The sequence below is a fragment of the Falco cherrug genome, chromosome 7, assembly GCF_023634085.1.
Source record: "Falco cherrug isolate bFalChe1 chromosome 7, bFalChe1.pri, whole genome shotgun sequence".
NCBI classification, from domain to species: Eukaryota; Metazoa; Chordata; class Aves; order Falconiformes; family Falconidae; genus Falco; species Falco cherrug.
The window spans coordinates 38,086,325-38,108,400 of record NC_073703.1 but is presented as its reverse complement, the minus strand read 5'-3'; the positions used below and the strand labels follow the sequence as shown (position 1 = coordinate 38,108,400).

The 22,076-nt window shown below is 45.6% G+C and overlaps 1 protein-coding gene and 1 long non-coding RNA gene across 2 annotated transcripts; one reads left to right on the top strand and one right to left on the bottom strand.

Annotated features, from left to right (window-relative positions):
• Nucleotides 1-1,311: 1,311 nt before the first annotated feature.
• DEGS2 (delta 4-desaturase, sphingolipid 2) lies at nt 1,312-20,553 on the bottom strand. Its single transcript, XM_055716739.1, has 3 exons — nt 20,240-20,553; nt 10,148-10,890; nt 1,312-3,592 (listed from the first exon to the last, which is right to left on the bottom strand). Exons 1-3 carry the CDS (start codon nt 20,319-20,321, stop codon nt 3,449-3,451), a joined length of 969 nt encoding a protein of 322 aa, XP_055572714.1. The 5' UTR covers nt 20,322-20,553; the 3' UTR covers nt 1,312-3,448.
• Nucleotides 13,536-16,903, top strand: LOC114015749 (uncharacterized). Its single transcript, XR_003559847.2, has 2 exons — nt 13,536-13,727; nt 16,545-16,903. It is a non-coding gene; the product is annotated as an uncharacterized LOC114015749 (long non-coding RNA).
• Nucleotides 20,554-22,076: the final 1,523 nt, after the last annotated feature.

Below are 22,076 nucleotides of genomic sequence, written 5' to 3'. Positions count from 1 at the left end.
TTGATGTGCACCACAATATGACAACCCCAGGACCACGAGAAGGAGCCTTTCCAGTATGAACGCAGACCAGTATCAGTAACAGCAAAGATTATAATGCTCTGTTGCATAAATCTTATACAGTAGCTCACATATTCCTTAATTATAAACTCATTAATGGCATACCTGACAATGGCAAGTACTTTCCAAACCTGCTGCCTCTCAGATGATCACAACCATTCTGTGAAACTCTCCCATAATCTTAATTAAGCTTCAGGAAGCTGGGGCCTGGCACGGTTCATGTTTTCCCTTGGAATGCAGCATTATGCCTGAGGTCAGTAATAACGGCATTGTAATTCAGGCCGAGCGTACAGCCTGGATACGATGTAAGCCCCTGTTAACATCAGCCACCTGCTGTAAACACAGGTTGCTTATGTTCTTCTACCTTTGCAGGCCTCATATAATTAAGACGCAATAAGGTGAAGCTCACGCAGGGCCACTCAGTCGTGCGGGAGCACAGTGGACGGGGGTGGCAGGGGAAGCCTGGCCAGCAGACGCAGGGGAGCCGTCCTGGCACCACCAGTGCTTTGCTGGTTGCCAACTTACCCCTCCGGCCACAGGGATGCGCAGGGTGGCGTATTTGCAGTCATGGCACCACCAGAAGATCTCCCCCTCCCAGACGCTAATTCAGCTTGCCTGTTGCCTCTGCAGAGAACGGTCCCTTCACGCTGGGCTGGTTGAGCCACTGCAGCAGGGCAGGCCAGAGTTACCTCATACAGCTGTTTGCTCCTCCTTGTTCCTCTTGAAAGATCATTAGTGTGGTCACACACGAAGATCTGGATTAATTTTTAAGGAAAGAATAAAACTGTACATAGCCCTAATGTACTTTTAACCCAGACCCACGTGCCCTGTGGTTATGAAAAAAACCACCCTTCTGCCAACATTACTGCAGCATTAGTGGCAAGGACAAGTGCCCGTGGAGAGGACAGGTTCATGGCCTTCTCCAGCAGCATTCACACACATTGAAACTCGGCTTGCACCACGTACCTGCAGGTACCAGACTTCCAGCCACTTCAAATTCCCGCTGAGATGGACAGTGCGGAGCGGGAGAGCTGTGGGGCTGCTCAGGCAAAGCAAGCCAAGACTGCGATGGAAATACTGATGGAAGGCAGGATAAGAAGCGGTTGCCAATTTTGGTTACCCTCTGTTCATATCATAGGCTCCATGTCAGGCTAGGCTAGCAACCTATAGACCACATATGTAACTGCATCGTGGAACAGCTGAGTAAGGGAACTATTGAAAGGTCACTCACCATAGAGGAGGACAATAGTCAGATTGAGGAAGACAGTATAATCTTTATTATGGTTTTTACATTAACTTGCTAAGTTGGCCAAAAGAGTTGAGGAACAGCTTGCTAATGGCACAGAAAGTTGATTACGCGATCATGGAGTGCTAGCAGCACTGAAGTAAATTAATAAAAAACTGAAGCTCCCTGACAAGAGCACTGATACAAAGAAGTTAATAGAGGTTCCCACATCAAAGCCTCTTCTTTTGGGAGAAAAAGAGGCTTTAATAATTAAGATGTAACAACATAAGTATTTCTTCATTGAAGAACCAGCAAAGTCTGAAGTGTCAGAAGAAGCCCTGCTCTTCCTCTTCTTTTCCAGAAGCACAACCCACAGATCAAAACAGTATCTGTGAATGTTGGCCCCTGCGTCAGAAAGGATCTTGCACTGCTGAGCAAATGCGGGTATCTACCCAACTGCTAGAAATCAGACAAATGAGAAAAATGGAGAAATAGAGGAGGAAGAGGAACCCAAATCGCAGCAGGCTAGCTCAGCTCCCTGGTGTGCCAGACAGACTGACTCACTGGATCCAAGGCTGTAGGAGAAACGAACAAATTTGCGTTTATTGAGGAAATCAGGCTTCCCAGGCCTAATAGCATACCTTAAGGGACCAACAAGAATGCACAATCATCCTTTTCTTTGTTACAGACATGGATTTCCAGATGAAAAACAAACAAAACGAAGTCAAACCATCAGAGGGTTAGAATGTAAGAGGACCTTTATAGATCTCTCTTTTAACCACTCAGTAAGGACAGAAATAACTTGTCAGCTTTCCAGGGTGGAGGGAAGTTACTAGATGGCATCTGAACTCCTGACTCCCAGGATATTGTTCTGCTTGGATAAAGGTATGGTGAATAAGGTTTTTGAAGATACGGAATTATTGAAGATAGCCAGAAGTTTGTACCTGGGAGGACAGGCAGGAAGATTTAACTATTCCAGCGGGCAGAAATAACAGACTAATGTTAACGTCAATAGCACAAAGACACACAGAGGCAGAAAGAGCCCCAGCTCCGTGTTCAAGGTACACCCCCTTAACACCAGCAGTGGCAACTTATATACAGCTGAAGTATCATGTCCTTCCCAAATGTCAAGTTGGTGCCCCTTGAATGACAGAGGCAAAGAGTTACAATTATTCTGAAAGCAGTTAGGGATAAATATCACCATAACACTTCCATGTCTTCGCTGACTCATACCCTTAACAGAAAGGGGTATAACATAGAGAAGACCAAGAAAGGTGATCAGAAATAGTAATAACCTTGGCAAGCAGCAATTAAAACTAGAATCTTCCCTTTCCCAGAAGGACATACAACGGAGAAAAAGATGAGAAACGTGATGTTAGGGAATACTGTTGAAAAGGTGAGTGAGAAAGGACCACCCATTTCCTTCAGGGACACATGCATGCTGCTCATCAGACAACAAGCGGGAGGCTAAAGGAAGGGTTTTCTCCACACCGCAGCTCAGCTCTGCCAATTAGCTACACTGAGTATTAGACCCTAAGAATAGAAATGTTCAGAAAAGGTCAAACAGCAGCTACTGAAATAATGATACAAATGTACAAAAATATACACATATTCCATTTCATATACAAAATCTCTGCTACCAGCAATTATCAGAAATAACAGATCAGATTAGACAAGACATTGAGCTAAAGGCACCCTTGTGTTCTCCAGTTAGTGTCATTTACTACTGCATGCCAGTCCTCCATGCTTCCACAGTCCTGTGCACGCAGAGCATCTACTTTTAATCTGGCATAAAGAGAACCCAGTCCTAAAGTACACACACACATGCTCACACAGACACGCACCAAGCATCCTCCATTGCATGCTAGGCCAGAACTCAGACTTGGGCACACATGGTCCAGGAACTTAATTCTGAGCCTAGACCAAAGGTTCACATCATCATAGCTCACTCTAATCTAGTTTCTCAGGGTTATATACAGAAATATCCTTTATTAAAAAGGTATCAATAATAGAAAATAGGCATCCAATTGCTTCATTTTCACACTCAACCTCTTAGTCTAAGGAGCACGCATCCATGCTAACCCAGCACACACAAACATCCTACTACTGCTGCAGAAAAGTCATTCGAATGAACAAACCACCAATGCAACAGGCAGAGCTAGTCTGTTAGCTTGCTTTTGCCAGCTTGCACAGTCTCTTAACCCTTGAATAAGGACCAATAGTGTCATCAAACACAAAGGCCCACAGAACTCGAATCCAGGACTGGTGATGTGGGAGGTTATCGTAATATTCTGCTGCAATCTTCTTCACCTGGAAGAAGAAGAGAGAGAACGAGCTGTTTAGCTGCACAGTGTTGGGTGTGTTTCAGTCTTCACTTTCAGATCTGATAGCACAGACATAACCTGAAGTTGCTTGTTATTGCTTGTGAACTTCTGAAGTTCAGCCAAATGAGATGTATTTAAATACATTTAGGTACTTCTTAGCAGACTTCTGATGTAAGCGGTGCCTAAAATTAGGAAATTAGTGAAAGATGATGGATCATTGCCTTCCGTCAGAGCTATTTTCTCTCATTTCAGGAGTCTCTTTTCTACACAATGAGATGCCTAATCCACCTTATAAATTGCCAAGACTCCAACACACTGTATTTAAAGCCCTGTTGCCTAGTCATAATACTTGTTTGCTGAGGGTTCTGACTAGGAGAGAAATACCAGTTAAGAAAATCCCAGACGCAGCCTTGCCTTCACTTCATTGACTTTCCTCCTTTCTGCTACCAAGACGGAAATCTGAGAGATGGGTTCCTGCAGCAGGCAGAGGAAATTGCAGGGGCAGCCTGCTCCCCTCAGCCTGGGATTAAAGAGTTGCAAAATTTGTTATTAGATCATGAGTCTAATAAAATTTCTTCCCTGCTACAAATCCCCAAGTTTTAAGACTGTCGCCATCAGAGAGGCATCATGCATCACCGGGGATGGGGCTTGTAGTGGGAGTAGGGCCAGAACCAGAGGACAGAGAGGTTTCAAACCTGACAGATTCCAGGGACTACAAGGATTCCCAAGTAGTCCCTGCTCCAGCTAGATGCTCTGCTTTTTGAACACACTTACAAAGAAGCAGAGCCTGTTAAACTATTGTAAACTTGCACATAAACTGCTTGGGCATGGTTTTATTGTAGCTCCACCTCCTAGACAAACAAAGCTCTGTTCTAGAGTAGTTTGTCTTGCTGGACAGCGTGATCTCTCTCTTTAAAAACCCTGCAGTTTTAAAGCCAGCTCTGCTGTATGCAGTACGGACCTCCAGTGAGGAGCAAAAGGGTGACACAGAAACTGTTATCCAGGAGGAGGGTCTCAGCAGCATCCCAGGTGTAACGGTGGAATCTCAACACAGCATTCAGACTGATTGTGAAGAGGTAAGAATCCCAGCAAAAGTCAAATTACAAGCCAGTATGGCTCACTGCTAGTTACCTCGTTAATTCAGCTTCCTAGCAGACACTGCCCAGTAATGTACAAGCTCTGTTAAGATCTTTTACCTCTGTACCACAGCCCCTACATACTCCTCATGCTCCCTGGCATGGTAGTGCTGTGTTGGAGGGGGGAGATTCGGTTCAGGTCTGATTGTATTCTGCCTTACACTGAATACCTCTGATTTCCTACTAATTCCCTATATCCTGTTTTAAAGTGTTTGTCTGTACTTCAAATGTGGTTAATTTTCAATGGGATTCAGACAATCCCAGCATTTCCCATTACAGGTAGCTATTAATGGCTGGAAGAAGGGTGATTTCCAGGCACGGGCTAAGATCTCTGTAGATGCAGATTTAGTTCCCTGCGCTCCTTCTATAACCACAGCCAGAAATAATTTAATCTGGGTTTTGCATCCTCCCTTTTCCCAGCTGAGTAACCGAAATAGCCAGAGGATGAGAGGGAGGGCTGTTCAGACACTAGGCTCCCTTGAATGATAGCCACTAACGAGGCCTTACGCAAACACAAAGGGGGGGTCTCGGACACTCAGCCCCAAAAGCTTCACTCCAGCTCTGACATGGTCATTCCCTGGCACACTGGTGCTTACAGACCTTCCCTCCTGCCTCTGTTTCAGAAGTTCTGTCTGAAACTCAATTTGCAGCCATAATTCAGGCCTCACCTACACCAGCCAAGTTCGTATGGCAAGCCCCCCTTCCCCTCTTCCCCAGAACACCCACATATCCCTTGCCCACAGGAACAGCAGCCTGAATCAGACCCCTTTTTCTCAACTATTTACGTTATTCTACAGAGCTGCTGATCATGGTAGATTCTGACCACTACAAGGGCTTCAGAAAGTCTGTACTGCCCCTTGCTCATGGAAGCAGAGGGCTGGACACTCACAGAAGCTAATCCAGCTTCTAGGAACAGTGTCTCAGGCAGTGGCTGTGCCCTCTGGCACCAAAGGCTAACTAAAAACTACTGCAGTGACAAAGTAGGAAAAAACGTCTCAGAGAAGAGGCCAATAAACAGCCTGTCTATGTTCAGCCCAACAGATTCTGCACTTAGAGCAAACATGAGCAGCAGCATAGTCTGGGCATAGTGCTGAAGAGCTCAGGTGGACACAACACGGCAGGGTCTGGAAACTTGCAGTAAAATACATTCCGTGCACATATTCTGCAGTTGTATTACAGATTTAAAACAGGCACCTAGAATACAAGTATTATTTGATAATTAAGACAATTAATCAAAACACCCAGCAGTGAATTCTGAAGAAAGTCATACACACCATATTCTGGAAGCAGGGGGCTCGGTCAGGGCTGGCAAGCTGCTTGCCAGTATCAGGTGGTGGCAGAGTTACTGGCTCACCAAGCCTGTCTGTGTAGCACCTTCCTACAGGGTATGGTGGCAGCTCATTCTGAATGAGAAGGTCAGGATGGAAACCACAGGAGAAGACCAGGGGCTTGCACTGGAGTGTGTTGCCCTGGATCAGCTGCAGGACAGTGACCCACACCTACACAAAGCGGTTCTTTTCCCTGCTTGGCTTTGTGCCCAGCAGCACCCTGTGCAGGAAGGCAGGCAGCACTGGCGCCACCGGCAAAGGTCCCCGTGCTCTGGGCAGAACTGCTGTAGGAGATGTACAGAAACAATGCAGAGGAGAAAGTAAGCCACAATAAAATATTTGTGACAAAGCAATAGAGAAAAGGGAAAATTTAATGAATGCAGTTAGAAGGAGGACTTCTGAAGGATTTTCTTATGGAAAAGGCATGGAAGTTTGTTGGGTGCATGTTTGCCATCACATGGCAGGAAAGAATTTTAAAAGTGGTTTCTCTTTTGCAAGTTTCCCAACAAAAGCAGCTCATCTATTGTAATTTCTTTCAGCATCTCTATACCTAAACCAAAATTATCTCCTTCTTACCTACCAGAAAATCTGGGGCAGAGAGGGCAGAAAGTACTTGGGTTTTAATGCAGATTCCCTTCTAAATACAACATAAAACTATCTATTTTTGAGGCTGGAAGAGTCATTCTCCCCATTGCATTCTGGGTGCAGTACAAAACCTGCGGATGGCAGTTTCCAGGTAGCAAGTTTTGCAGCCAGATCATAAATCATCTCAAAGGGGATGGCACTGTGACAGATTCCTAAATCCTGCTCCTGACTTCCCCCTCAAGCTCTGTATTGCATTGGAGATGATCCATCTGCTTCAATTCCTCCCTCCCTTCCTCCTTACAGATCTCAACTGTGAGTCTTAACTCATTGCTAGTTTGCGAATAGAAGGATAACAAGAGATTGCAAAGTCTGAAAGAAACTTATTAGGCACTTGGCACCTGGTATATTGAGGCTTTTCTTCAAGTCGATCAAGGTGGTAGGTAAGAAATCACATCTTTTAGACTGAAACTTTGCTTCTGGTTTTGTGCTTGCAGAGCACAGCAACAAGACCCCAGTTCTACTCCATCGTATCCCACAGACACCAAAGTTAAATGCAACCTAGTATTTCACCACAGCTGTTACAGACCCTTTGTCCTGAGGCCATACACAAGCTAGAGATCCTTATGAAAAGAAGCTGAAAAATTATGTTCAGAATGCTAGAAGGTATATTACAGAAGTTCCTCCTACAGTCCTTGACCAGCAGGGAGCACTCAAGCTAGTCCTCCTGGCCATCATAGGGTTAATGAAATCTGCAATTCAAAACCGGCACATCTACCATTTTATCCAGTCTTGTCTGTCTAATAAATCTGGTTTCATACCATGTCTTTTTTCCTTTTCCCACAAGCTTAATGAGTAACTAGTTTGCCTCTGGTAACATTGCAGTTTTTGTTGAAGTTTGTAGGAAAAGCACAGAGTTCCTCTTCCTGTCCTCTGTCTCTCTCAGTATATTCAAGGGTTCAGATTATGAAGAATGGGCCTTTTTACTCATTTGGTAAGCAATGCAATATTTTATAGTTATAAGGCTTCATGTAAAGAGTACTCTAGTCCTAAGTCTATAGTGGGTTTTTTTTGGAGCAGGTCCTTCATTATAATGTTAAATTTCATGGTCTCTTGTGTAATCTCTCATTATACTAGTGGGACGAGTTCTTACTGCACACTCATGTCACTCATCTTTATTATCTATAAGCTTACAGCACAGCCTAATTCTTCCTCTTTCACATCTGTCACACTCCTAGGGTAAAGGTCTTTCCAGTGGCAAACACATTACTCAGAACATTCTGAATGACACACCTGTAACAAAGGACAAAGCTGAATTTATTTTTCCGATAAGCAAGCGGAAGAGCCAGTTACTTCCCAAGATTAAGATCCAGTTATTCTCTGATCCTATTTATCCCCTGCTCTCAATCACGCAGAAACCAAATAAAGATCTTTATTCCACTTTCTACTTGCCAATAATTAAAAATAAAAATAGCTGTACTGAGAGGTCATCCATATTACACAATTCAGCCATTAGAAGCTCAAGTGCCTCAGAGACTGGATCTGAAAAAACTGGACCTTTGCTAAGTGGAGAATTCCCTGGGAGGTTAAGCAGAAGAGAGCAAAGGGAGATTCCTACCCCTACCTATTATGAAGTTCAAACTCTAAAGCTACCCATAGAGGATCTGTCCCCTTATCTCCTTCCACCAAAGCAGCAGAGAACTTTTCAATTTGCAGAAAAGAATAACCAACTGGTTTTAATGGACAAAGGATTTTCTACAGTAACTGTTTTGCCAAGGGCTGCCTAATAGATTATTCACTTGTAATGGATCACTCATCAAAGACTCAAAGTTTTCCATACAGTTCTGTCAGGCAACAACGACTGACAAGCCTGACATCCCCCCCACCAGCAGCACAAGTCTCGGTTGCCCAAGAGCTGGAAACACATGAACACGAGCACATGAAATTCAACTAATAACTCTATCCTCTTTACACAGGAGGGCAGACACTTCCAGCTGCTGCACTGCCTTGAGGAATGAGGCTCAACTATTTGTGGTGTGGGTGGGGAAGAGCTTTCCAGGTCTCAATCAGGTCTGGAGCAACAGTCCCAGCAAGTTCAATTAGTCACTCACCTCCCTTGTGTAAGATAGAGCCCTAAACTCCTTCTCTTCTTCTATTTGCATTTCAGTAATCTAAGTATCTAAGCCTATCTAACAAGTTTGAACACTTGAAACTGAAGTTAAGCTCGTGCACTTCCCGGCTGAGCTATGGGGTGTATCACAATGGGAGTGCCTGAGAGGAGAGCTTCACATGTGAGCGTGGGCTGCTTAACCAGCAACTCTGAACCCCACCAGGAATGGCCAGCTCCTCCAGGACAGGCCTCCAGCAGTAAAGGAGGTGTGTTAAAACAGAACTGCTGGTTATACAGAGGCAGCCCACACTCTTCTACACCACAAGAAAATCTCCTCTTGTTTTGAATCTCTTCTCAGACAGTGTTTCTGTGATGAAGAACATTGACCCATAAAGCAGGGTTTGCCTGGATATACCACCGTAACAGTAGTACCTGTTGTGGCAGTAGTGGGGAGGTCACAGCTCCTGAACCTCCAACCCCTCAGCTCTGCCTCCCCCTCATGAGGATGCTGCAATAGCAGCCCCCAACTGTGCATCAGACCAGAGACAGAAGATGTTTCCTTCCCTCCATGCCAGAGGATTTGTACGTAGGAGTAACACTTCGAAGTCACGTACCTCTAACGCTGTGAGCACCTGCTGAGGAACCCTTGTATTTAAACCCAGAAGAGCAGCTACATACCTGGAGGGAAACTGAAAACCATTCCTAGACACCTGGGCTTTGCAAATTTGATTCCCACAACTGATAAAATGTAAACAAAAAGGGCCTTGACTTTCAAAAGAGGAAAGCCACAGCACTTTCCCAATGACAGATCAGGCATCCTCTGTTTCTGTGGGTGGGGCAGCAGAGCTGAAACAGGTCATGTAGAGTGGGGCTTTATCTTCTAGTGCTATTTGTGTCAGGCTGGAACATGCCCCGATACTTATGCCATCTCAAAAACAGAAAGACTTTTTTTTAATGTTAATCAAGCAATATAGTTAGCAGATTGATCATCAGACAAATTTCAAGTAGTAATTGCCACCTGCCTCACTTTAGACAGCCCTTTAAACTTCCCAAGAGATGAAACCTAGTGGCTAAGGGAATGAAATAGAGAAATTCAGAGCACTGTGGAGGATTTTATCATGCCAAAAGTATTCCTCAAGCCCTCTGAGGCTCAGATGTTCTTATTTCCATCAAATAAACTGTTACAACCATTTGGCAGCCATTTCTCTCCATCTCCTGCTTAAAATGAAAGAATTAGAAACAAATTCAAAAAGTGCTTTTTTTTCCTTTTTTTTTTTCTTTTAAAATAGATCTGTTGCTATGATTTGAAGTCATTTCTTTGAGACAGTTTAGCAGCTTTTATAAAAATCCAATTCACAATTCACTAGTGCTCATGCCATACTTACCATCGGCAATCTGCAGCCGGGAATGCTGGGGAAGTCATGATGCTCCATGTGGTAGCCTACATTAAAGGTGAGCCAATTCAGAGGCCCGTAATAAGAGTATGTCTCATACCCTTTTAAAAACATGTAATGTTCTGCTATGAAGTGCCCAGAAATGGGATGCAAACCCATGCAAAGAATTGAGCCTGCTATTAAGTAAAAAATAGGTTTGAGCCCCCAAAAGTAGTAAATTAAAAGGTCTATAGAAAACTGGATGAGAGCGTTAAAAATTTCCATCCGTGTAATTGCTTTGGGGTTCACATACAGTGGTCTCAGACTGTAGAACAGAGGTTGGAGGAAAAGCCAAAGCAGTTTCCGAAGCGGTGTACAGAAGAACCAGCCTTCAAAGTCTGTAGGAATATCCACATCCAGGCTGTCCCCACCAAGGTACCGATGATGGTCAATGTGGTATTTCTTGAAGGAGGCAGAATAAGGGATGCCAATTGGCAAGTTGGCAAAGACTGCAAACCATCTGTTCCACTTGGCCTGCTTGTTCCCAAAGGCGACGTTGTGTGAAATATCATGGATGGCTAGGGTCAGAGAATGGTTGACACAACCCCCAAAAGCATAAGCCCAGAAGAAAATCCATTTCCAAGACAAGTCTTTCACCAGGTAGCAGGCTAGAAACTGCGTGAAGACCATTCCAGATACAATCCACTTTAACTGTGGATCCGGTCCCATCAAAGCCTTGATCTCTGGATACTTTGCTAAAGGGTAAAATGCAGAGAAAAATCTCATTAGATCACAGTTAGGTAAACATAACCACCACTGGTCTGAGCAGTGATGTCTGAGGCCCTGTTTTCGCAAAATGGCAATTCCGGAGCAGGACTGCCACTACAGTGAGAGCTTTACTAGTGATTTGAGTCCATTCCCACTTCCAGCATCATGTCCAATTGTGATTGATATAGACACATATATTGGGACATATACAAAAAAAATTACCCCAATGGTCAATATGTGGCATCACGTGCCTTTACAACGATGAGCATTAGTATGCCAAAGCCCACCAGATTTAAGCTCCAAGAAGTACCTTCTGTCAAATTTTTAACTCCTTTTTTATTTTGCCCAGTCCAGATGCTGTTCTCCACAAAAGGGTTACAACTGCCTGCTTTGTAGCCTTTTTTACACTGTTGCTTCATACATACTAGCAGAGGAAAGAGGGTTGACCAACAGGCTCACCAGGTTTTGCTCTGTGGGTAAATGACAAATGCAGCATTAAAAAAAAAAAAAATCCTAAGTATTCTGAGTGTTCACCAATGCTTACAACATGTACAACTCTTTGCAGATGGTAACATCGCAAGAAAGTCAGTAATATTATCAGGAATTTGTAAGACGCCAAATTTGTCTCTGTTCCCAAGTCACATACCAAAACCAGGTACAAAAGTCACATAAGTAATCACACAACAGCTTCATGTGGCCTCACAAACACTGCAATACAGCATCAGAGAGACACGGGCTAGGCTGGCCAGGGCTGACTCGCGTCAGGCCAGAAAGAGCTTACAGAGCTTGGGTTCCACTGGCCTTTCTTTTGCCCTTTTAAGAGAAAGAAAATACGCAGAAGCACCATTTATCTTCTAGGTGCTGTTCATTGCTTCAGGTCGCTTCTCTACAAACCTACACTTCACACATCCAGTATTAACTTGCACATGAATTTTATCACTGTTTTATGGCTTTTACCCACCTGCTGGTCTCCCTCCTTTAACTCATACTCTGCATTTCTCAGTAATTACAGATTACACAGGTAAAACTGTGGGACAAGTCAGTCATTCTGAACCCTGAGGTTACACAGTGTGCCCCCTGTAAGTTTGATAGGCCCATTTTATGAATAGAAAACTATCATCTGAGTGTCACAGTATGATACCATTGCAGGAAAATCAGATTATAACGATTTTCACCTAGGCAGCTGTATATACTATAAACAAATACTGGAGACAATACACCCAACTTCATGTGACCTTGCAAGCAGTGGCAGGGACTGAGTGCAGGATGCAGAAGGGCTTTTACAGAAGCGAGCCCTGAGAAGTTTGCAAAAATTCAAAGACTGAGCACTGCTTAAGAAAGCAGGTTGTTGTAGTCATGCTCTGCAACCATTCCAGCAACTTCTGAGCCTGTTGGCCAACTTCAACCCAGCTTGACAGAGGTTAGAGACAATGAAGATTAGAAAAACGCTGCAGAAGATGATGAGAAAAGAGGCATTCTTGATTCTTCCTCTTCTGAGGACAAGGGGGCAAAAATCATCATGAGGAGTATTCAGGCAAGAGAGAGATTTTCCAAGTGGTGGGCCAGCTCTAATAAAAGTTAACACCTTTCTAAAGTCAGCCAAACTTTTTGATAAACATCTCTGGAAAGCACAGGGCTTTTTTGTTTTGCTGTTTTGGTTTTGTCCTTGTTTTCACAGTTTTTGAAATTAAAGTTTTCACCCTAGAAATGCTAACATGCTAGAAATTGTTCTCTGGTACCTAGACAGGTACCAAAATTTTTACACAAAGTGCTGGGATACCCACTCTAAAGAATAACTTGATATAATGACCTGGTCAGAAAATATGTTACAGAAATACAATCTTATGTAGCTTAATGTCCTGTTTAGGGACATCTGTCCAAAACCCAGAAAACCCTTTAATAAATTTCCAGTCATGCAGTTGGTAAGTATAAGTTACTGCAGTCACCACAAGAGATGATGTAACACAACCAAATCTGTTCCTCACCCCGGTCAAACTAAGGCCACTTTGACCAAAAAACGTGTTAATGGGATGGGAAAATAAGAGCTGCTTTATATTGTAGTTTAAGAACAGTGAAATTTTTTGACCTATTTCTTTTCACAGCAGCTAACAGGGATTGCAGATTACATTTAATAGGTTTCAGAGTAGCAACCAGCAAGCAGCAGCAACGCAGGTAGGTTGCATTTATCGCCAGTGACAGCTATTAAGTAACTTGCTAGGGTTTAATATTAAATTCAACACATGATTAACTCCTCTCCAACAGTATATTTTTGCATACTAGTTAAACCACAATACTGTGTCTGTTTATCATTAATACTGATAAAACCTTCCTGTTTCCATGGCATGGAGAAACCTCAGGGAGGCTGAGAGGTGGGGCTGCTAGGCTCACTAGAAGCCCCGCAGGTGGAATAAGAGGGCAGAGACCTTTCTGTTCAGGAGTGCTCCACATGCAAAGTGTTGAACGCTGACCCTTTCAAAACCTGAGGCCAAGGACTCTTCAGTGAAACACATTTAACTCAGATTAAGCGATCCTGATGACTGCAGTTTATATATAGCACACTGACACAAAGATGTGACAACATAAGTATCTCATTTTTCTTCCATGTTCATGCTTTGCAGTTAGCTGAACAAATGCTGGCAAGGCAACACTGAGCACTTACAGTCGGAAAACCTGGACAACCCTGTAAGGCTGCTGTGACAAGTGTCTGTAGGTGCTGCGCAAACCAGACATCGGCCATCTGCATGTCCCGAAGGCAACAGAGAGTCAGAGACAGAGCTACTGTGCAGTGCCGAACCAGGAGCCACAAAGGACTGTCAGCCACACGGTAATGACCACCTTCATCTCCTACACATTAGACTTGGAGAAGTAAACAGACACCTACTCTCCACTCTTGAAACTGCTAGAGTTTCACACTATAAGGCATCTGAGCAGATAGTTTCATCATGCTGCTCTTCCTGAATTGCTTCCATTATGGTCTTCCTGGGCACTTTTCCATTATAAAAGTGATGAGCTTCTATATGGCCAGAGTCCATTGCTTCCCAATAAGCACTGGGTCAGGACTAATACATGATGATGGGCATAAGATGTAATCTATAGTGAGCTCTTCATTACGCATAATCATGGCATACAGCAGGCAGATGAATAGGAGGCGGGGGGGGGGGGGGGGGCGGGGCGGGGGGAACACAAACAAGCCATCATTCAGCCCTTCTAGATAAGGAGGGGAGGGGTGCAGACCCCACAAGTTAACGTGACCACACAGGAGTGAAATTTGCCTTTTACAGTCCACCGGGACCAGGAGAGCTCCAGCTACTCTGATGTCTCCAGAGCACATTCTCCAGCTTCTAGCTTACTGAGAAAGCCTGTTAGCTCGGCCCAGCAGACAGCTTATCCACACGTGCTGCTTCTAGTCGTCCAAACTGAGCCACGCTCCTGCCGTTCGGAGCACGGGGATACCGGTACAGACGTGCAACAGTGCGAAAGCATGACTTTGTCTCCAAGGTCAGCGCACTGCAAAAGCAGTGCAGGCACTTTAGTACAGTAGGTAGATGTAGTTAATAATTCTGCCCAGTCAGCTCCACGGTCTCTATACCATAACTTCAGAGCAGCAGCAATCTGCACTGCTATGGTGAAAGCTAGCATTTCCCCACTGGTACCACTGTGTGGATGAAAGAACAGCAGTCAAGAGAGAACAAACACTACAGGTATATTTTCAGAAGCATTCATGATTCTGAAACAACTCATTTACTGAATTAACATTTCACAGAGATCATTCCACTGCTGTGTGTAAGCATCAGTCACCTTTCTAGAGGCATGCCTCACTCTGAAACACTGCTGACAAATTACCCTGACTACGTATATTTTCCCAGGAGCACTCACCATAGCCCTACAGTGATCCTCAGTTAGGGCTGGAGTAATTGTTCCTGGAGAAGCTGCCAGTTGCTAGGTCCTGATGTTCCTCCTCCTCAGGAGATGGGAAATCCCTTGTTCCAAACCCTCCCTCATCCTCTGTTCCCACTGACAAAGTTCCTGAGATGCCTCAGGAAGGACCCAGTTAGACCTCAGTGACAGCACCAGACACAATTTCTCACTGATGCAACACCCATACTTAGATCTTGCACGTTTCAGCATACATGGGATTTGGATGTGGGCGTGAGCAGGAGCCATCCACAAACACAGAGGTGATGGAGGTTTAAAGGAGCAGCAGCCCTGCCCACATCCACAAGAAGCTAGTAGTAACAAGAGAAGAAATTTATTTTTTTCATCTTCCTTTATCTTGACCACAAGTGCAGCATACAGGTATAGTCAAAGTAGAGATACTACTCAGTATAAGACTTTAGAAGGCCTGTTAAAGAGAAGGGGTGGGGGGGGAGCGGAGAAGATCTCTGTGATGCTGCTGTCCTGGACTATGTCCTATTGACTGTAAGTTCCTGCCAGAACGAATAAGAGACACCAGGCATAGGCTGTTAGCTTTACTACCCCTTGCCCTATGCTGGAGCTGCTATTCATACAAAAAAAAAAAAAAATTCAAAACAAAAGAAGTCAGTTTGCTGACATGATAGTGTTTTTTCTTTTAGCAGCTCAGCTCATGAACATGCTCATGAGCAGCACAGCACACTTGAGTTCTCAGTACAGGAAAGACATGGACCTGTTGGAGTATCCAGAGCAGGGCTACAAAAATGATCAGGGGATGGCACAACTTCTCCTGTGAGGAAAGGCTGAGAGTTGGAGTTGTTCATCCTGGAGAAGGGAACGCTCCAGGGAGACCTTATTGTGGCCTTTCAGCACTTAAAGTGGGCTTATAAGAAAAGAAAGATGGGGATAGACTTCTTAGTAGCGCCAGTCGCAATAGGACAAAGCATAATGGTTTTAAACTAAAAGAGGATAGATTTAGACTACATGTAAAGATTGTATTTTTTTTTTTTTTATGATGAGGGAGGTGAGACACTGGAACAGGTTGCCCAGAAAGGTGGTAGGTGCCCTATCCCTGGAAACATTCACAGTCAGGTTGGACGGGACTCTGAGCAACCTGATCTAGTTGAAGATGTCCCTGCTCATTGCAGGACTAGATGGTCCCTTCCAACCCAAAATATTCTATGATTAATTCAAACCATACATGAACCAGTACACAGGTAGACATAGGTCAACGTGCATGACAAAAACTTCTGGCTTTGCAGAGTCTCCTGCCCCCTCCAGTATGTAAACTAGTAAGAAACCTTTTCGGCGCAGCTAACTACACTCAAGTTTTACACATCCACTGTGCAAGTGCAAGGGTCTTAATCTTCTATTTTCCACACACAAGCTCCTAAATGCCTTTGTGCTAGCTGGTGCAAGGGAGCTGGGTCACTCAGAAGTGGCCATCAGAGGCAAAGCACCACAGTGGTGCCACATTGCTGGTGCAGAGATGGATGATGCCTGAACCTCAGTATGACAGCAGCTACGATCTGTTTGTTTTTGCTTGTGTATCAGCTGGTTCAGAGTAAAGAGAGGTAGGAACGCTAAGAAGAGGGCTTCCAGCTCCCTCTGAAACAAAAACCTGCAACATGGTGTAAGCTGAAGCCTTCAGTTGCACTTAATACATTTTCAGCAGAAGACCACAAGTGCATAAACCAGTGACTTTCTGCCCATGTGATTTATTTTATAGATGACGCCCACAGGGAACTGGTGTGAGCACTGAGATCGCAGCTATTCTGAATGTGCTGATCACAGAACGTGCACATCAGTGACAGCACTGGGCCCACATACTGCAGCATAACGGGAAACAAACTCAGTTTCTTCGCCAGAAGCATACATAGTTCAGAGCTTTGATTTCAGCTGAAAAGATATGCATCTTGCACACTTCAATAGGTACAATTTATCAGAATTTTCATAAATGTGGGGTTTAAAGAGGCAACAGAAGAGTCAGCTGGAAGAAACAGAAGACTAATCTCTAAAGAAGTGGGCAGAGCTGGAAGTTATTACACTCAGATTGGCTAAATGTAAAATAAAATGGATTTGGGTTTTTTACTTTGTTCTAGCTCCCCCACCCCATAAGCTAACACCTCAGCCTTTCTACAGGATAAAGCACATAGAAAACACTTGCACCATCTCCACTCCAAAATGACTTGCCAAAGAACCAATTCTTAATTATTCTTGGATGTTAGATCACATTCAGATGCTCCTAGCCTACCCTGAGCAACCTTGATTAAGCCCACATCCTCAGGAGTAAACAAGTGCTTCCCTAAGGATCCTGAGAGGCAAGACATCTTCTGACCAACCTACAGTAATTTTATAAAGTTAGATCCAACCCAGAGCACAAATAAGATCTCATTCTTTCCATCCCATAACATATTGTTCACTTCTTGCACTTGGAAAACTATTCACAGGTGAAATGACCATTCATTGTGTGCTCATAGCGTTACCAGCATCTGAGCAATGATTTTTTCATCTTCTCTCAGGACCAAAAAAACACCAGTACTTCCCACTGTGGAAGACCATAGCTCTCAAAGTGTTCAACCCAACAGACCCTTACTGCCACTAAAGTAGAAATTCTATTTCTACTAGAAGTAGATACCCCCTCTATATTATACCCCATGTTACAGCTCCCTCTAATAGCACTTGTGTAATTATACGGCAAGGATAAGCAGATCCAGACAAAAAACCCAAAACTTTCCTCCATTGGATTAGTTTCCAGCGAGGACTTTCCCTAACACAGCTCACTGCAGCATTACACCAACCTCAGTCCTGACACAAGACAGTAACAGGCTTTTCATACAAGAGGGTGAGAGAACAGCAATGAAACAATTCAATTTCATAAACTGAAAAGCATGAATAATGCCTTCAGGAACATGATTAAAATGATCAGGGCCAAAGTGCCAGCTTGGCAACAGATCGCCGCTGGAACTTTGAAGCAGTTGGCACCTAGACAGCACCAAGCACAAGCTACATTTTAATATCTGAAGTCCAAGCGGAAGATACTACAAATAGATAAGAGAGAAAGTATCACCTCTCCCTTGTGCAAAATGTTGATGTATTTGCTGGTATAATTATAGCCATTTGGAATCACATCCCTAGTAGGTCGGTTCGTCTAGTGCAACAGTGTCTTGCCGTAAGTTAGCTTCCAGCCAGCCCAGCTGATACACACGGCTCACAGCTCTGCTGCTCAGAGAAGCCATGGATGCCCCAATGCTGGAAGGGTTCAAGGTCAGGCTGGACAAGGCTTTGAGCAACTTGAGCTAGTGAAAGATGTCCCTGCCCATAGCAGAGGATTGTACTCACAAAGTTATCATTCAGACATATTGTCACGGACTACAAAAATCTTAGACACCTCGGCTCCTAACTCTCAAGCCAGGACATACAACTTTGTGACTGACCATTAGTATCTCTCAGTTGCTCTATAAGAACATAGTGGACCAACAGCTTTTGGCAACACCCCCTTACGTAGAAAGAAACTGCCTTATATGTTTATCAGTTTGCCCATATTTTTTTCCTAATGGATAATTTCAATTTGCATTTAAATCCAACTAGCCATGCCTGAGACCAACATTTCAAAAAGCTGCAGCCTGAACAGAAAACAATCAAGTTTCAGTGCTTAGCAACTAAATCATTAACCTATTGGGAAGAAAATACTTCCTTTACCAGCATGGAATGCTGTCCTCAAGGCACTGCTATATACAAAAATGTAAAATATGTAGATGTTTACAGATATTTGTTCATACGTATGTAAGATTCTTACAGCACGCTCCAGCTCAATAGGCACTAGACACTTTGGTAAGTACATACTCTAGGTACATACAGGGGTTTGCTGACCCTCAGGCTTTGAATAATATAGTGATGTTCATTATACCAATATATTATGGGATATCATTACAGTTTCAATAACTTTTGGTAACACTTTGATATCTGTGACATTAGCCTCATGATCCATTCTGCCTTGTCAGACACAGACTGCTCTGCCCACATCTTCCATGTCTCTCTTTTGATGTTGTATTTCTCCATGACCTTCCTTCTGCTCCCACAGCTGGGGCAGGGGGGCTGCGAGGAAAGAGGCAGACCTTGATTCCAATTGTTAGTTCCGAGTCCAAAGAGAGTGGGGGCAAACCTCTGCAAGTATGCAGTTGAAAGGTCCTACAAAGAGTTTGCTGCAGCAAGGGCAAGGCAGCACTCCCATCACTCCATTACCTCCTTACAACACAACTTCATCACAGTTTGCAGTCCCCACTCTACAGCAAGATCAGGAAAGCAAGAGATTCGGTAAGGGAGAGATCACCATGCACACTCCTACCTGTAGCTTTCCAAAACATAGTTCCTTTGACCAAAAGGATGAGTAGCATGACACCAAGAAGCATCATTTTACATAATGACATCTTTTGACTCTCTATCATGATTACACAGTAAAATAATTATTATTTTACTGGATATAATTCAAACCTGCACCAGGATATTCCACCACTGCAATTATACTGGAAATGTTTTTGTAATTTACATTAACCATGGATTAAATCTATCAGATTGTGGAGGAGTTAAAAAACTACACCCAATTATCATAGACCCTGTGCAGCACCTCAGCCATAAACTCAGTGCCTTCCTTTATAAAAGATCTTTTAAAACTTTATCCTACTCATTAGAGAAGGAAAAAAGAAACCCAAAACAACAAACCAACTGAACAACCCAAATTAAAAAAACAAAACCAAAACCAACCAAACAAAAAAAACCGGGGGAAATAAGTTCTTTATTACAAAAATGTTGAAAATATATTCTGCAACAATTCTGAATTACTAGTTCTTCTCAGCAACCATCTTCAGAGAAGCCCAAACCCCCAAGCCAAAAGCCAAACCCTCCCAACTCACATACATACTCGTGCAGGCTGCGTGCACCTGCAGCGGGCACTTCCCACCGCTCCCTGAAGCGCCCACCCGCATCCCCGCTTACCGACGGCGCTGCCCGGGCACCGGGAGGACCCGCCCGTCGGCGCGCTCCCAGCCGCCCCCCGGGCCCGCAGCGCTGCCGCCCACCGCGGGCCCCCGCCGGCAGCTGCCGCCAGCCCCGGCCGAGCCCGTGCAGCCCCGGCCACCGCCCGCCCCGCCATGTCAGCCCGCCGCCGCCGTCCCTGCCGCCCGGGGAACCCCCCAGCCGCCGGCGCCCCCCGCCGCCTCCGGAAGGCGGGGCGGCCCCGGGAGAGCGGCGCCCCCCGGGGAAAACATCCCTGCGAGCCCACCGGGCTGCAGCCCCCGCCGCCTGGCCGGTGCCCCGAGCCGCTCTCGGCGGCAGCTCCGCTCCGCCCGCCCCTCCCCGTCCAGCGATGCTATCCAGCCCGGCTGCCCGCCCCGACGGCGGCCGCTTCCGAGCCCCTGGACGTACCCAGGATCTCCTTCCTGCGCTGCGTGTGGGGCTGCTCCGTGTAGACCCACTCGAAGTCCCCGCGGGTGACGCGGTTGCCCATAGCTCCCGCCGCGCTGCGGGCCGCTCCGCGCTGCCCTTATAGCTGCGCGCCCGGCGGAGGGGCGGCCCCGCCCGTGCCCGTGCCCCCGCCCCGCCGGCTGCCTCTCGCCTGCGGCGGGCACCGGGCTGCGGGGGAGCTGCGCGGCGCCGCTCGGGTGTGCGGGCGACGGGGAGCTACAGAGCCCCCCGGGCTGTGCAGGGGCGGGCCGGGGATGAGAGCGCCTCGGGGGGGGACCGCCGAGGTTCACCTTGCCGTCGAGGCCCGGGGGCAGCCGGGCGAGGTGCGGGGGGGGGAAGCGGCAGTTTGCAGGGCGGCGGGACCCCCACAGTGCCGGTGCCGGCCCACCGGGGCTCAGCGCAGCCACTCCGGCCGTCCCTCGTGGGCCGGTCTCAGGGCGCCCACCGGCGCTGCAGGCGGGTCCCCGGGCACTTGCAGACGATGCTTTTGGGAAGCAAGGGCAGCCCGAACGCCACACACCCAGCGCCACAGCCCTAGGCATAACGTGGCTCGGAGCAAAGCCCAGCCACCTGAGCTCCTCCCAGGGCTGGGAGACCTGGGACGGCGCGGAGATGACCAACGCCTGCCACACATTTCCCTGGCGCCCTGCCAACCCCTGCCTGAGCTGTCCCGGGAGCATCAAGCTCTTGGCTGGGTCGTGCTTCGCTCCTGGGAATCTGCAGCCCGTTTCCCAGTGCGGCACCATCTCCGCTGAAGCAGCAGGAAATCACGCTGCCTCCCTGCTAACAAAGCCAGGCAAAGGATTTGCTAACCTTAAAACTAAGGTAACCTTGCTACCCTGCCTAGCCTCTCTGATTCACAGGGAGAGGAGTTACACGGTGATGTTTCTCCACATGCAGAACCCAAAATTAAAGTGCTGCTCTTGTTCCCATTATGCCCTTTCATAAGCCCATGCCTGACCCACTGTCAGTCTTCAGTGTTCGCTATCCCTACTATTACTTCTTCCACCACCACCATCCCATTTGGATCAGCTCCACTTTTGGAAGACAATTTTGTTTCATTCTGTTTCAATATGAATCTCTCTAGCTCCCTCCATACTCCCTCACCCTTAAAAACACCGATCACAATTGGATGTTAAAAGAGGTAAAAAAGCAGCCTTGCAAATGTGAAATGTAAATATTTTTCAGCCATAATTTCTGATTTTTACCTGCAAACACTGGCAATACTATCACCTCTTACTTTAACTATTTAAGATTTCTTGGTAGCACAGTTTCATGAAATGCTATGGGTTAAAAACCACCAACCAAGCAACCCCCAAACCCTTCCGCTTGACTGCTAGAAAGTTTTAGGAGGCTTTTTTGATATTTTTTTTTTCCCCTGAAGTGGTGTAAATGTGAACCCTTAAATGCTTAAAGGTCCAAAGCAGGCTGAGTGGAAGGAGTATGGTGTAAAGGTAAGCAGCTTTACCCCAAGCAGGAGCAGGAGTTTACCCACTTTGCTCTTATGGGTCAGCTCTCTTCTCTAAGTACAATGGTTTCTTCCTCCTTGCTCCAGCACAAGGTTGGTTCTCCCGTAAAGTTGCAGGGCCCGACCTAGTTAATGGACTGTTAAACCAAGTTAAGGTTATTACGTGTTTCCATAAGGAATGAATTGTTCAGAGAGCAGATGCATCAGTATCTCAGCCTAAACCTTTAAGTGGCTCAAATGTTTTGCCTTGTTGACAGTATCGGTGGAGAAGCCAAAGACAACATGAAGGTGATGACACCCTTCTGTCACTTCCTGCTCAGGAGTGCTCAA

What these genes read in the sequence shown, in the direction of transcription:
- DEGS2 (XM_055716739.1), bottom strand. Translation starts at nt 20,321, where the DNA reads ATGGGCAACCGCGTCACCCGCGGGGACTTCGAGTGGGTCTACACGGAG. An exon ending in GCGCAGGAAGGAGATCCTGG is followed by an intron (nt 10,891 to 20,239) that starts GTACGTCCAGGG and finishes TTTACCCTTTAG; the next exon opens with CAAAGTATCCAGAGATCAAG. An exon ending in CCGGCTGCAGATTGCCGATG is followed by an intron (nt 3,593 to 10,147) that starts GTAAGTATGGCA and finishes TTCTTCTTCCAG; the next exon opens with GTGAAGAAGATTGCAGCAGA.